This window comes from Triticum urartu, chromosome 7, assembly GCF_003073215.2.
Source record: "Triticum urartu cultivar G1812 chromosome 7, Tu2.1, whole genome shotgun sequence".
Taxonomy (NCBI): Eukaryota; Viridiplantae; Streptophyta; class Magnoliopsida; order Poales; family Poaceae; genus Triticum; species Triticum urartu.
The window spans coordinates 49059774-49071704 of record NC_053028.1 but is presented as its reverse complement, the minus strand read 5'-3'; the positions used below and the strand labels follow the sequence as shown (position 1 = coordinate 49071704).

General features: G+C 53.7%; 1 protein-coding gene and 1 pseudogene across 1 annotated transcript; both read right to left on the bottom strand.

Annotated features, from left to right (window-relative positions):
* Positions 1–4651: 4651 nt before the first annotated feature.
* LOC125518307 lies at positions 4652–5496 on the bottom strand (annotated as a pseudogene).
* Positions 5497–6921: 1425 nt separating this feature from the next.
* LOC125518026 (probable CCR4-associated factor 1 homolog 11) lies at positions 6922–7677 on the bottom strand. Its single transcript, XM_048682988.1, has one exon. It carries the CDS (start codon positions 7675–7677, stop codon positions 6922–6924), a length of 756 nt encoding a protein of 251 aa, XP_048538945.1.
* Between the last annotated feature and the right edge of the window lie 4254 nt (positions 7678–11931).

Here is an 11931-nt window from a genome sequence, read left to right as displayed (position 1 = left end):
TGGTCAATGTAGCAAAAGAATTCAGAGCTGTACAGCATGCCTCAGTCTTGGTGGCCGCGATGCCGCTTGCGCTTCCCCGCCGCTGCTACGTGCGGCAAACTTCCGCACTAAAAGTGCACGCGCAGGCACACAACGGCTCACTCCACATTCTCCCCCAGCCACGCTCCCTACTGTACAGCAAGTGCAACGCAAGCATAGAAAGGATATCCAGCTAGAGTAAGAAGTGAAACACCCTCTCGCCACAGTGCTGTACGATGCCACCGCCGGGCTCCTGAGCGAGCACCACCACCGCAGAAGTGATCGTGCTCCGGCGGTGGTGATACCATAAACAATGTTTTAAATAGCAGGCTATAACATTTAACAGTGATCCTTAAAAACAGCTATAGCTGGGCTATAGCAGGCTATAGCGACAAATTGTACATAAAATCATTTAGCGGCAACACTCTCAAACAGCTATAGCGAAGCTATAGCCGACTATTTAAAACTATGACCATAAATCGTCGTTGCAGCAGGGGGTGCCGCTGCCACATCCGTGCCCCCCAAACAGGGCATCTTACTACGTCCAATCGGACACCGTGGCCCCGCCAAGGGGATCCCCAAGCGCCAAGCCCCGCAAAGAAGGTCGACGGGGAGGAGACCTCAGGCAGCGACCGATGGCCAGGGCGCGGCAGCGACAGCCGACCACACGTGAAGCCGAGCGGCGGGCTGAAGGGGAGAAGGCCAGCAGACATGCAGCCCCCGGTGGTGACCACCATGCGGCAGAGGTGGCGCACGAGGTGGCGGCGCTGGCCGCAGGAGAGCCTCGTGGTGGTGAAGGAGCCGAGGGACTCGTAGGACTTCCTGGAAAGCATGGCGGAGAAGATCACGGCAACAGAACCGGTCAACCTGTACACGCACAACACGACGGCAGGACAAAGAGAATGTCGTGGATCACTACAATGATCGCTAGAGCCACCCCAATCGTACCCCGCCGGATCCCCCAATAATTAGCGTGGCGGCCTCCCATTGGCCGGTTTTTGACTGATAGAAAAAAGACGAAAAAAAATCAGGTAAATCAAACCTGGCTAAATTTAGAGCTCCTTTGATTCAAAGGAATTTTATAGGAATTCTGGAGGATTGAAATCCTTTGGAATTTTTCCTATATTTGTCCTTTGATTCATAGGATTGAACTCCATAGGAATTTTTTCAATGAAATCTTTTGTACTTCATCTCATAGGAAATCTAACATCCACTCCAACCTTTTTTTACAATTTCTTTGTTTTTCCCGTGAAATCAAACACTCCTTGCTAATCCTATAGGATTCAAGTGGGCATGACACTCCAATCCTATACTTTTTTTATTCCCACATTTTTAAAAACATGTGAATCAAATGTTAGAATTGTGTCGAATATTATTGTACAAGGTAGGTTACAGTTGGACTTGGTTTTGGACTGTGTGTAGACAGGGTAGGAGTTATGTCCTAATAGGACACATGTATCCTAGGCCTCTCATATATAGCGGGGCTAGACACACGATGTAACCTATGCCAACATAATAGCACGGGCACGCGGGGGAGCCGGCGGCGTGTGCCGGCGCCCGGGTGGCCGGAGTGCGGTATTGTGACGGTGTCATGGGGAGGAGCGCCCGTAGTCAGGCCCCGGGGATGTAGCCATGACGGTGAACCTCGTTAACAAATCTCGGTGTCGTGCTGGTGTAATTGCTTGGTCCTCGGTAGATCGACGGTATGCCTCAGATTTATTCTAACAAGTGGTATCATGAGCAAGGTTCGATTTGAGGCCGTGATGTTGATTTGGAAGAGGAGGATGAAAGAAGATCGTGGCTGCGGAAGTTGTCACGGTGACGTCCGTCGACAAGAAACAGGTAGCGGAATCGATCGGTCGTTTCGTCCATGGAAGCAATCGGAAACAGGTGAGATCTCGACATACAGCAGGAACCACAACAGGAGCAGAGTTATCGGCGAGATTTCCAAGTCGCTGTCGAAGCGGCGACGGCGAAACGTGCAAGAAGCGGAGTCTTCAAGAGATCAATTGCTAGATTGGTTTTGGTAGAGGCAGCAGGCCGAACAAGCTGCGGGGGCGCAAGGGCCAAGCGAGGCCCAAGTGCGGGCGTGGCACTGAGGGCAGGTGGCCTGGTAAAGCACGTGGCTGCTAAAGGAAAGGAGTGCGTGTGCGGGCAGCCAGGAAAGCAATGCGGTCTGCTACGGCACTTGGGAGGCTGTTTGGTACGTGGCCGGCTCAAGGAGTGGCCGATTGATGCTGCTGGTGTGATCACAAAGAGCGAGGATTTGTTGAGAACAAAATAGGCTACACACAAGAGACTTAGGTGCTATCGGTTGGAAAAGCTAATGGACCAAGAGCCTACAGATGCATGTGGTGGAGTTTGGAGATTTTTCCATTGATCTTCGCAGTGAAGTGCATACGGGAAGGCTTATATGGTGGAGTTTGGCTTTATTTATTTGTACATGGTTGTGTACGAGGATGGTAGCATGAGGGTCAATGGGGTGCTTAGCAAGGATGGCGACGTGCGTATAAGACTCGAAGGAGTTTGGAGCGCGCCATGATAGGATCATGCCACAGGGCGTCAGGCAATGCACGGAGATGTGCGGGCGGACACGACGTGGGGTGGAGCATGGTTGCAGTCGGATAATTTCGGCTGGGTCGGACTGGATTGTCTGATGGACTGACATGGATGTTGGTCAAAGTAGAAGATGGCGGTGATTTCAGCGACGACGACACAGGAGCGTGATGCTGATGGTGGCCGACTTCTGGGGCGTGGAAACACGTGGTGCAGGCCTGAGGGCTTGTGCGGCTTCGACAAGACTATGACGCGGGGTTGATTCAAGACGGTGCACACAAGAGAGCTTGAAGTCGACAGGGCGCGGGGGTAGCATGGCGCAGCTACATGGAGTCATGTTGAAGGTGGAGCTGGAGTTTGACGGAAGACTTCACTCTGTGCTGATGGAGGGGCTACGGTGTAAGATATCAGAGAATCGAAGCCTATTTCAGCGGGATAGCGAGAGACACGTGGATCGGACTGGGTACCAGTGGTATGATGGAGACGTGATACTCGGCATCGGTCGGTGATGATCGATGGTTCTCTGCAGTGGGAGTTGAGACAGTGGGGGCTAGCTACCCGGGAGACTCGACCAGGACAGCAGAGGCTCGACGCGGTGATAGCGGCGAGGCGTGCGGTAAGCACGGGACACAGCGACAGACCAAGGCACTGGTGGTCAGACATGTGGTCAGACAAAGTGTGCAAGGGTGCTGAAGCAGTGTTGACGAGTACCAGATTCAAGTTGGTGACTGGGTCTATCGGTGCTAGTTGATGGACAAGAGTTGACCGTGGAGAATTTGAGAAAGTGGCGGAGGGTCTGAAATTGTCAAAAGCTGAGAGAGTACATGGTCGTATATTCTGTGGTGTTCATGCACATGGCAAAGTGCGGATGACAAGACAGAAGCAGGCGGAGTGCTATGGTTGTGGGACATGTCAGAGACTATCCGGGAAAAAAGGATGAGACAACTGTGAATTTGACTCAAAGTGACACAGGGCGACGGTGAAATTCCTTCAAGTTTCAGACAGACGGTCATGAAAGAGCGGTGATGTTGAGTTCAGGTAACTCTTATATGTGACACCCAATATGTGAGTTGTTCATTTTCACGCAGATTAATGATCGGTGTGTGATGGCGTTGAGCGGATACTGTGAAAGTTGGGAGCACAAAGTAGAGTAACGAGGAACTTAATTTTTGCTCGAGTGTTGACTGTGATGAAGACGAGAAGGGACTACAGTTGCAGGTGGAGTCACATGGAGTCTGGGAGTAGCAGCGGTGCTCATGGTGTATCTCAAGTCCAATGTACATGGAGGTTTGACACATAGACGAATTCAAGGTGGTGGAGAATATTCGCCAAGGTGGAGTTTGTTAGAATTGTGTCGAGTATTATTGTACAAGGTAGGTTACAGTTGGACTTGGTTTTGGACTGTGTGTAGACAGGGTAGGAGTTGTGTCCTAATAGGACACATGTATCCTAGGCCTCTCATATATAGCGGGGCTAGACACACGATGTAACCTATGCCAACATAATAGCACGGGCACGCGGGGGAGCCGGCGGCGTGTGCCGGCGCCCGGGCGGCCGGGGTGCGGTATTGTGACGGTGTCACGGGGAGGAGCGCCCGTAGTCAGGCCCCGGGGATGTAGCCATGACGGTGAACCTCGTTAACAAATCTCGGTGTCATGCTGGTGTGATTGCTTGGTCTTCGGTAGATCGACGGTATGCCTCAGATTTATTCTAACATCAAAGATGCCCTTAGTTAGAATAACATATTAGTACGGATATCTTTGTGCAAGTCCAGTACTCGCGCAGTTAGACGAGCTCATCGATGTTTTTTTATGTCAAATATGCATAAGTGTGTGTATCATATATTAAAAGGAAAAGAAAAAGACTCCTTCCACTATCAAAAAGTTAAATGAATATTTACAAGTGGCTCACAACCACTCCACATACACAGCATACTACAGTACTATTCGGCACTATCCCACGCTGCGAGGCTCTCGAAAAATGCCTAACTTCTCCTCTCAGCAGTCCTGCCTGTTTTTATGCTCGGGCCTCTCTCTCTATGCTTCGTAGCACCTGTCCCGTAGGTGGTGTCGCTCCGTCAAAGACCACAGCATTGTGGTGCGTCCACAGCTTCCATAGGACAATGATGCAAATTGACCTCGCTAGCTTCTTGTGCTGCGAGCCCATCGATCTTTCCGGCGTGTTTCTCACGCATGTCGTACTCGTAGTTGGGGGGCCCCTCGCGGCACAACACAATGGCGAGCATCACGTCGGCGGTGAGAAGGCTGTCGGAGCCGGCGTTGTGGGCGACGCCGGTGCGGCGCTGGACGCCGAACTTGGTGGCCACCTTCTCCAGGCCACCGTCCCAGCCGTAGGTCTTGGCAATGTAAGCGTCGAGCACCCACGGGCCGAAGAACTTCTCCACGCGCCTTCCGAAGTCCTCGAGCTTCTGCGGCAAGCCTTTGGTGCCTTGGCGGAAAAGCATCCTGGCGAGGTAGGCGAAGTCGTAGGAGCCCGAGAAGGCCACCCACGTGAGGGGCTCGGGGGCGGCCCTGCCCCAGCGCGGGCGGCGGTGGTTGAGGCCGGAGCGCATGAACTCGTCGGTAAAGTCGCCCGGGTCGATGCCGTCCTCGCGGAGCCTGGCGAAGTCCTTGCCGTGGGCCTTGAGCAAGGCGATGGACTCCGGCGCGTGCGGGTCGCACCCCTCGTCGAAGCCCCGGAAGTTGAACTGCCACACCACGGGGTGGCTGCCCCCGGGCCCGGAGAGGGTGAGGCCGAGCTACAGCAGGTGCTTCAGGTGGTCGACGTTGCGCCTGACGAGCGTGTAGGCTTCTTTCGGGCTCCGCTTGTCGCGCGGCGTGGCTGAGTCGTGCACCGCGCCCGAGAACTCCGTGTCGATGGTCACCCCAGGTGCGTCGGCAGCAGCGCCGTGATGGCCTCCATCTCCTTGACCAGGTTCCACTTCCACACGTCGCGAACCTTAACCTCAGCGGGGGCCGAGAGTTGGCGCGGCGTGGCGGAGTTGTGCAGCGCGCCGGGGAACTCCATGTCGATGGTCACCACCAGGTGCGGCGGGAGAAGCGGTGTCGTGTCGTCGGCTTGGTTCCATTCCCACCCAGCGGCGAGGACGTCGGCTCCTCCTTGACCCGACGTCCGATCTGGACGCCGGGGTGGCATGACAGCGAAGCCGGCTCCCCCTTCATGCGGCGTTCGATGTGGACGCCGCGGTGGTGAGGCAACATGGTCGGCTCCTCCTTCACAGGCCGGAGAGGGGACGCCGGATCCTGCTTCATGTGGTGGTGCGGCTGGGACGGCGGCTCCTCCTTGATGTGTGCCGACGATGGCAGCGACGGGCCCATGAAACAGAGCGACCGCTCCGTCATTATCTCCATCTGACGGACACAATCTTTGTCCGTCTGAGCAGCCTCGCTGAGGAATCGGGGCGGCTGCTGCGGCGGCGCCTGGTCCTCCTCGTCACCAAAGGAGATGACGATCTTCTCCTTGGCAGAGGAGCCGGCCATCGTGGACACCGACGGCCCGAAGAGCGTAGGCGGCGGTGCCAAGAACCGCCGAAGGAGGAGCTTCCGCCTACTCCGCCTGCCTGCGTGGAGCACAAGGACTTCGGCATCACCTCGGGGTCACAGAGGAGTTGGGCTCGGAGAGGAGGGGGATAGGCTCAGAGAGGCGGAGGTGAGCGGAGAGAAAAAACATGTACATGTGCATCGCCGGAGCACGGCTTATATAAGCCGCGGCCATGCCAGACAAATGGGCGGTCAGACTTCAATGCGGCACAACGGCCAGAGTTTGTTCCTCTGAAAGTTGCGCCAGCATTAAAGTGGCGGCTGCCGAGAGGCCGTGTCGGTCAGCGCCGACCTCCGTCCTTTCGGTCATAACGCATCAATATCAGCCGTTGCGTGCTCTAGACTAGCATGAATGCGACATGGTAAACGACTTGTGCATCGGAAGGGGGGTTGGGTGGGCCAGGTGGTCAGAAGCGGGCTTGGGAGAGGTCCGGACTCCCGCAAAGCCCTACATGTTTGTCTTCAGATTGCGGGAGAGAACGCGTTTAGACCGCGCCATGGACCGATACAGTCCCGCGTTTTGATGATTTTCGTGGTCCGTGCCTATGTAGAAGGTTTGCGGGTCGGAGTTGAAGATGCCCTGAGGCGGTGGGGCGCGTGGAGGTGCGCATCGGCCACTAGTGTAGTAAAGTTCTTGAGGGTTCTTGTGGAACTAGAGATGAATTAACATATCCAAGCGTAGAAGAATGCGAACAAACAAGAAAACTGAATCACTTGAATTCCTTAGAAAGTACTGTAGTACTACTAATAACATGTTTCTACATGTCTACAAGTCTAGTACGTGCAGTTAGACGAGCCCATCGATCTTTCCGCCGTGTATCTTGCGCACGTCGTAATCGAGGGGCAACACAATGGCGTGCATCAGGTCGGCGGTGAGAAGGCTGTCGGAGCCGGCGTTGTGGGCGACGCCGGCTCGGCGCTGGACCCCGAGATCGCCGGCCACCAGCTCCAGCCCGCCGAGCCTGCTGCAGGTCTTGGCAATGTACTTGGCGTCGAGCACCCACGGGCCGAAGAGCAGCTCCACGCGCCTTCTGAAGTCCTCGAGCTTCTGCGGCAACCGTCTGTTGCCTCGGCGGAAGAGCATCTTGGCGAGGTAGGCGAAGTCGTAGGAGCCCGAGAAGGCCACCCACGTGAGGGGCTCGGGGGCGCTTCTGCCCCGGCGCGGGCAGCGGTGGTTGAGGCCGGAGCGCATGAACTCGTCGGTGAAGTCGCCCGGGTCGATGCCGTCCTGGTTAAGCCTGGCGAAGTCCATGCCGTGGGCCTTGAGCATGGCGATGGATTCCGGCGCGTGCGGGTCGCGCTTCTCGTCGAAGCCCCGGAAGTTGAACTGCCACACCACGGGGTGGCTGCCCCCGGGCCCGGACAGGGTGAGGCCGAGCTGCAGCAGGTGCTTCAGGTGGTCCACGTTGCTCCTCACGAGCGCGTAGGCCTCCTTCGGGCTCCGCTTGGCGCGCGGCGTGGCCGAGTCGTGCACCACGCCCGGGAACTCCGTGTCGATGGTCACCACCGGGTGCGTCGGCACCAGCGCCGTGATGGCCTCCATCTCCCGGACCAGGTTCCACTTCCACACGTCGCGCACCTCCACCTCATAGGGGCCCCTCGGGTAGAACGGCGTGGCGGAGCTGTGCAGCGTGCCCGGGAACTCCGTGTCGATGGTCACCACCGGGTGCGGCGTCGTCTCGTCGGCCTGGTTCCATTCCCACACGGCGGGAACCTCGACCTCCGCCGGTGGCTGCGGGGCGGAGTGGACGTGGCGGGCGAAGGCGGGCTGGCCCACGGGCGACGAGGGCGGCGAGGGCGTCCTCGAGCCGCGACCGCCGCGGCGGCGGCGGCGGCGCGGTGGGCGTTGGCGTGGGCGTCGAAGGCGAACCGGTCGACGGGCGGCGGCTGCATGTGCACCATCATGGGCCCGGGCATGGCCATGGGCATGGACATAGGCAGGAGGTGGTGCTGGTCGTACGTGGGCTGGAAGGGATTCCAGACCATGCCGGGGTGGTGGTGGTGGGCGGGGCCGGGAAAGACGGCGTGGTGGTGCAGCGCGGAGGGCGGGTGGAGGAGGACCGGGCCGCCGTCGCCGGAGAGCGCCATGGCTGGTGATGGAGCGGAGGTGGCGTCGTCGTGTCGGCGGGAGTCCCGATCGTTTTCGTGCCGTGTAACGCGTCGCGTCTGTTTGTGTTGCGACGTGAGTTTGGTCTGATTTCAATATATAGAGACGCGCGTGTCGGTGCGCGTCCGGTGGATCTGAGTATGAAACGGACACGATCGGTCCAGCTCGAGTCGGTGCTGCCAACGGGCGCGTCAGTCGGACTCACCCGGAGTCGGATTAGAAGAGCAAAAAGGAAAAAAGAAACACGTCGTCCAAGGTTTGGTTTTGTACGATCCAATGAACCAGAATCCACGGCGGACCGCGCATTTCCATCTGCGGATTCAGGGTACGTGCAGCTTTGGGGTTTTTTTGGATGAATGAAATGAAAGAAAGAGGGTTTTCCCACGATTTTCTTCATTAAGAAAACCAAATTTGGCCTTAGCAACGCGTCAAACATCATCCCACCAACATTAACATCCAAGTGCTAAACCCGTTAAAACCCAACACGTTCTTATATACATGCACAACGCAAGAGAAAGGGCACAGGCGGCTATCCAAAACCCTAGCCGCCGCCCATCGTCTCCCCCTCTGGTCGCCGGCAAGGGTCCTGATCGAGGGCAGCTGTCGTGGAGGTGTGGAGGGCTACTGCGACAGCCAAGGAGATCATGGCTCGAGTGGCGATCTCCGTCAGACGGTGCTCGGCGGCAGTGGTGGTGAAGCTGGCGGTGGCCGGACGGATCCAGCACGGTGATCTTTAGTGGCGGCCTGGCCTGGCTAAGTCATCGGAGAAGAGGGCATCGGTCAGGGGCGGGCCCAGGATTTCAAGAGTGTGTATTCAAAATTTCAAAGGCAGTTTTTTGAAAGACTAAAGCATTGTTTGGCAGGCGTATATGACTGATTCTAGTTATACAAGCTGGACAATACAGGAAGATATAACATAATATAATAGATTCACAAAATTGGTCATGACTTTAGATTGCCCACCAAATAGAAATACTATTTGTTCAACATATCGAAATAGCAACATCTAAGATATATAGAGATAGAATATAACAAATGATAAAAAAAAAACGTACAGCTCTGATCCTTGATGCTTTGTCCTTTTCCTTGACTTGAAAGAAAAAAATCTCTTTCGATAAATGTAATCAAGCAATCATTCAAGTAATTTTGCCCATCTTTTCTTCTTAGCTTCTTAACTACTATATTAAAAAAAACTGAGCAGCATGAGATACAGAGAGAATATCAATAACCAACGTCTAATTAGCAAGGTGAATTTAGTTCAACTAAGAACCGACATGAGGAGCAACCCTAGATCCCAATTTTAGTAGTCGTAATTTATTAGGCCACATCAACACATCTATTTTGGATGAACAGAAAATACGTACTGCTGGTTGAACCTAGAGCTTCAAGATTGAAGGCTGATGTGTGCCAAGATGGCAAGATCAGTATCAGAGGGAGCGAGGGTTGGATGTCATGCCGCTGCAATCTGGACGATGTGCCGCGTCGCGCCGCCCGGCAGTGCATGCCGTCGTGCGTGTGTGCGAACAGTCGATGGCCGATGGCGATTAGCCCGTTGCCCGGCGGCTTATTTGCGAACAGAATTTGGGGAAGGGCGTGTCAGGACCAGAGCTCTGAATTATGCAATCTCAAACACACAGCAGCAATTTAAGAGAAGAACAGAGCTCAAAACTAGGGTTTCTTGATGATGAAATTGGGGAAAGTAGTTTAGCTCGCCACCGGCGGCTAGGGTTTACACCCACTACAAATGATCATACCCACTCACACGCTGGTGGCTGGCTTTATAGCCATTACAGGAAAGCAAAAGCAGAAATAAAGAAAACAGAGTACATGCGTTGTTGGAGACAGCTACAGCAACTCGCGAGCGTCAGCAGCCGTTGGATGGCAGATCGACGGAGGATAGATGCCTTGAGATGGTGAACCGTTATCCTATCACCAGGGCCGCATGATGAGAGATCTACGGCTGTCAAGACTACCGGCATGCAGGAACAGGGAAAGGGCATGAACAGGGCCTGACAATACCCCCCAATTGAGACTGAGCTTGTCCTCAAGCTCTGAAAGCAGGGAAAACTTTTTGGATAAATGTTGAGTCCTCCCAAGTGGCCTCCTCCACTGGCAAGTTGTTCCATTTGATTAACCACCTGACCACAGGAATGTTGATGTTTCCTTGCTTCCTTGGAATGAGTGTTCCTTCCAGCAGAGCTTTGGGTTCTATCTTGATGATACCATCAGGGCCAACCAGTGGTAACTTGGGTGAAGGAATGACTGCTGGTCCAGAGTGGTTTTTCATTGGCTGACATGGAATGTGTCATGTAGCTGATGGCCCTCTGGTAACAACAGTTTGGAAGCATGGTTTCCAATTCTTTCAAGGACTCTGAATGGTCCATAGAACTAAGAATGAAGCTTAAGATGCCTATGCAGACTGTCTGTAAGGCTGTAACTTTAAGTACACCAGTTCTCCCATTGTAAATTCTCTTTCCTTTCTCGTCTTGTCAGCAAAGTGCTTCATTCTAGATTGTGCTTTAAGAAGATTCTGTTTGATCACTTCAAGTGCTAGTTCCCTGTTGTGTAGCAGATCCTCATTATCCTCACAAATAGCATCTGGCCGTGCTGATTCTGCTATCATTGGGGGAGGAAATCCATACAAGGCTTGAAAAGTTGTCATTTTCAGAGAGGTGTGGAAGGAAGTGTTGTACCACTGCTCAGCTAGGGCCAACCTTCCATGCCACTTTCTTGGTTGCTGGAAACACATACACCTCAAGTAGTTTTCCAGGCACTAATTAACCCTTTCTGTTTGACCATAAGTTTGTGGGTGATAGCTGGTGCTCATGTGCAACTTGATTTTCAGAGACTTGAACAATTGTTGCCACAAGTTGCTTGTGAAAATTCTATCTCTGTCAATTACTATCACTAGTGGCATTCCATGTAATCTGAACACATTGTCAGAAAATGCTGTGGCCACAGATTGCACTGTTATGGGATGCTTCATAGCAATGAAATGAGAATATTTAGTAAATCTGTCAACTACTACCAGGATTAAATTTTTGTTTTCAGATGTTGGCAGTCCCTCCACAAAATCCATGCTCAAATGTGCCCAAGCAAAATCTGGTACATGAGGTGGCTCTAGTAATCCAGGGTAGGGAGTGTTCTCAGCTTTGTTCAATTAGCAAATAGGGAAATTCTTCACAAATGTCACAACATCTTGTTTCAGACCCTGCCAATGAAATACTAACTTAACTTTTTGGTAAGTTGCTCTTTCTCCAGAGTGGCCCCCTAGTTCTGAATTGTGGAATGTCTGGAGGATTTCCTGCCTGAGATTAGTAGTTGTTCCCACTACAATCTTGTTATGAAATCTGAGGATACCATTGTTGAAAGAATAAGCAGTGTTTCTAGACTTATCCACAGTACTTTCAGCAATGGGCTCTTTGATCTTATCATCATTATGGTAGCTCCTAATTACTTCTTTGACCCAAGTGGGAGAGGCAGCAGTTGTAGTTAATGCAGAAATCATGTGCTTTACTCTGGATAAGTCAAGATGGGAATGGGCCGGGTCGGCCCGCTGGGTCACTGACCTGACCCAAAAAGTCGAGGCCAATGGGCCAAGTGGGTCGGCCTTCAAATGATATACGGGTCAGTGGAGCCGGCATCGTGCGACCCGCTGGGTCAGACGGGTCGACCCAGTCGAATTGCTAT

What these genes read in the sequence shown, in the direction of transcription:
- LOC125518026 (XM_048682988.1), bottom strand. Translation starts at nt 7,677, where the DNA reads ATGGAGGCCATCACGGCGCTGGTGCCGACGCACCCGGTGGTGACCATC.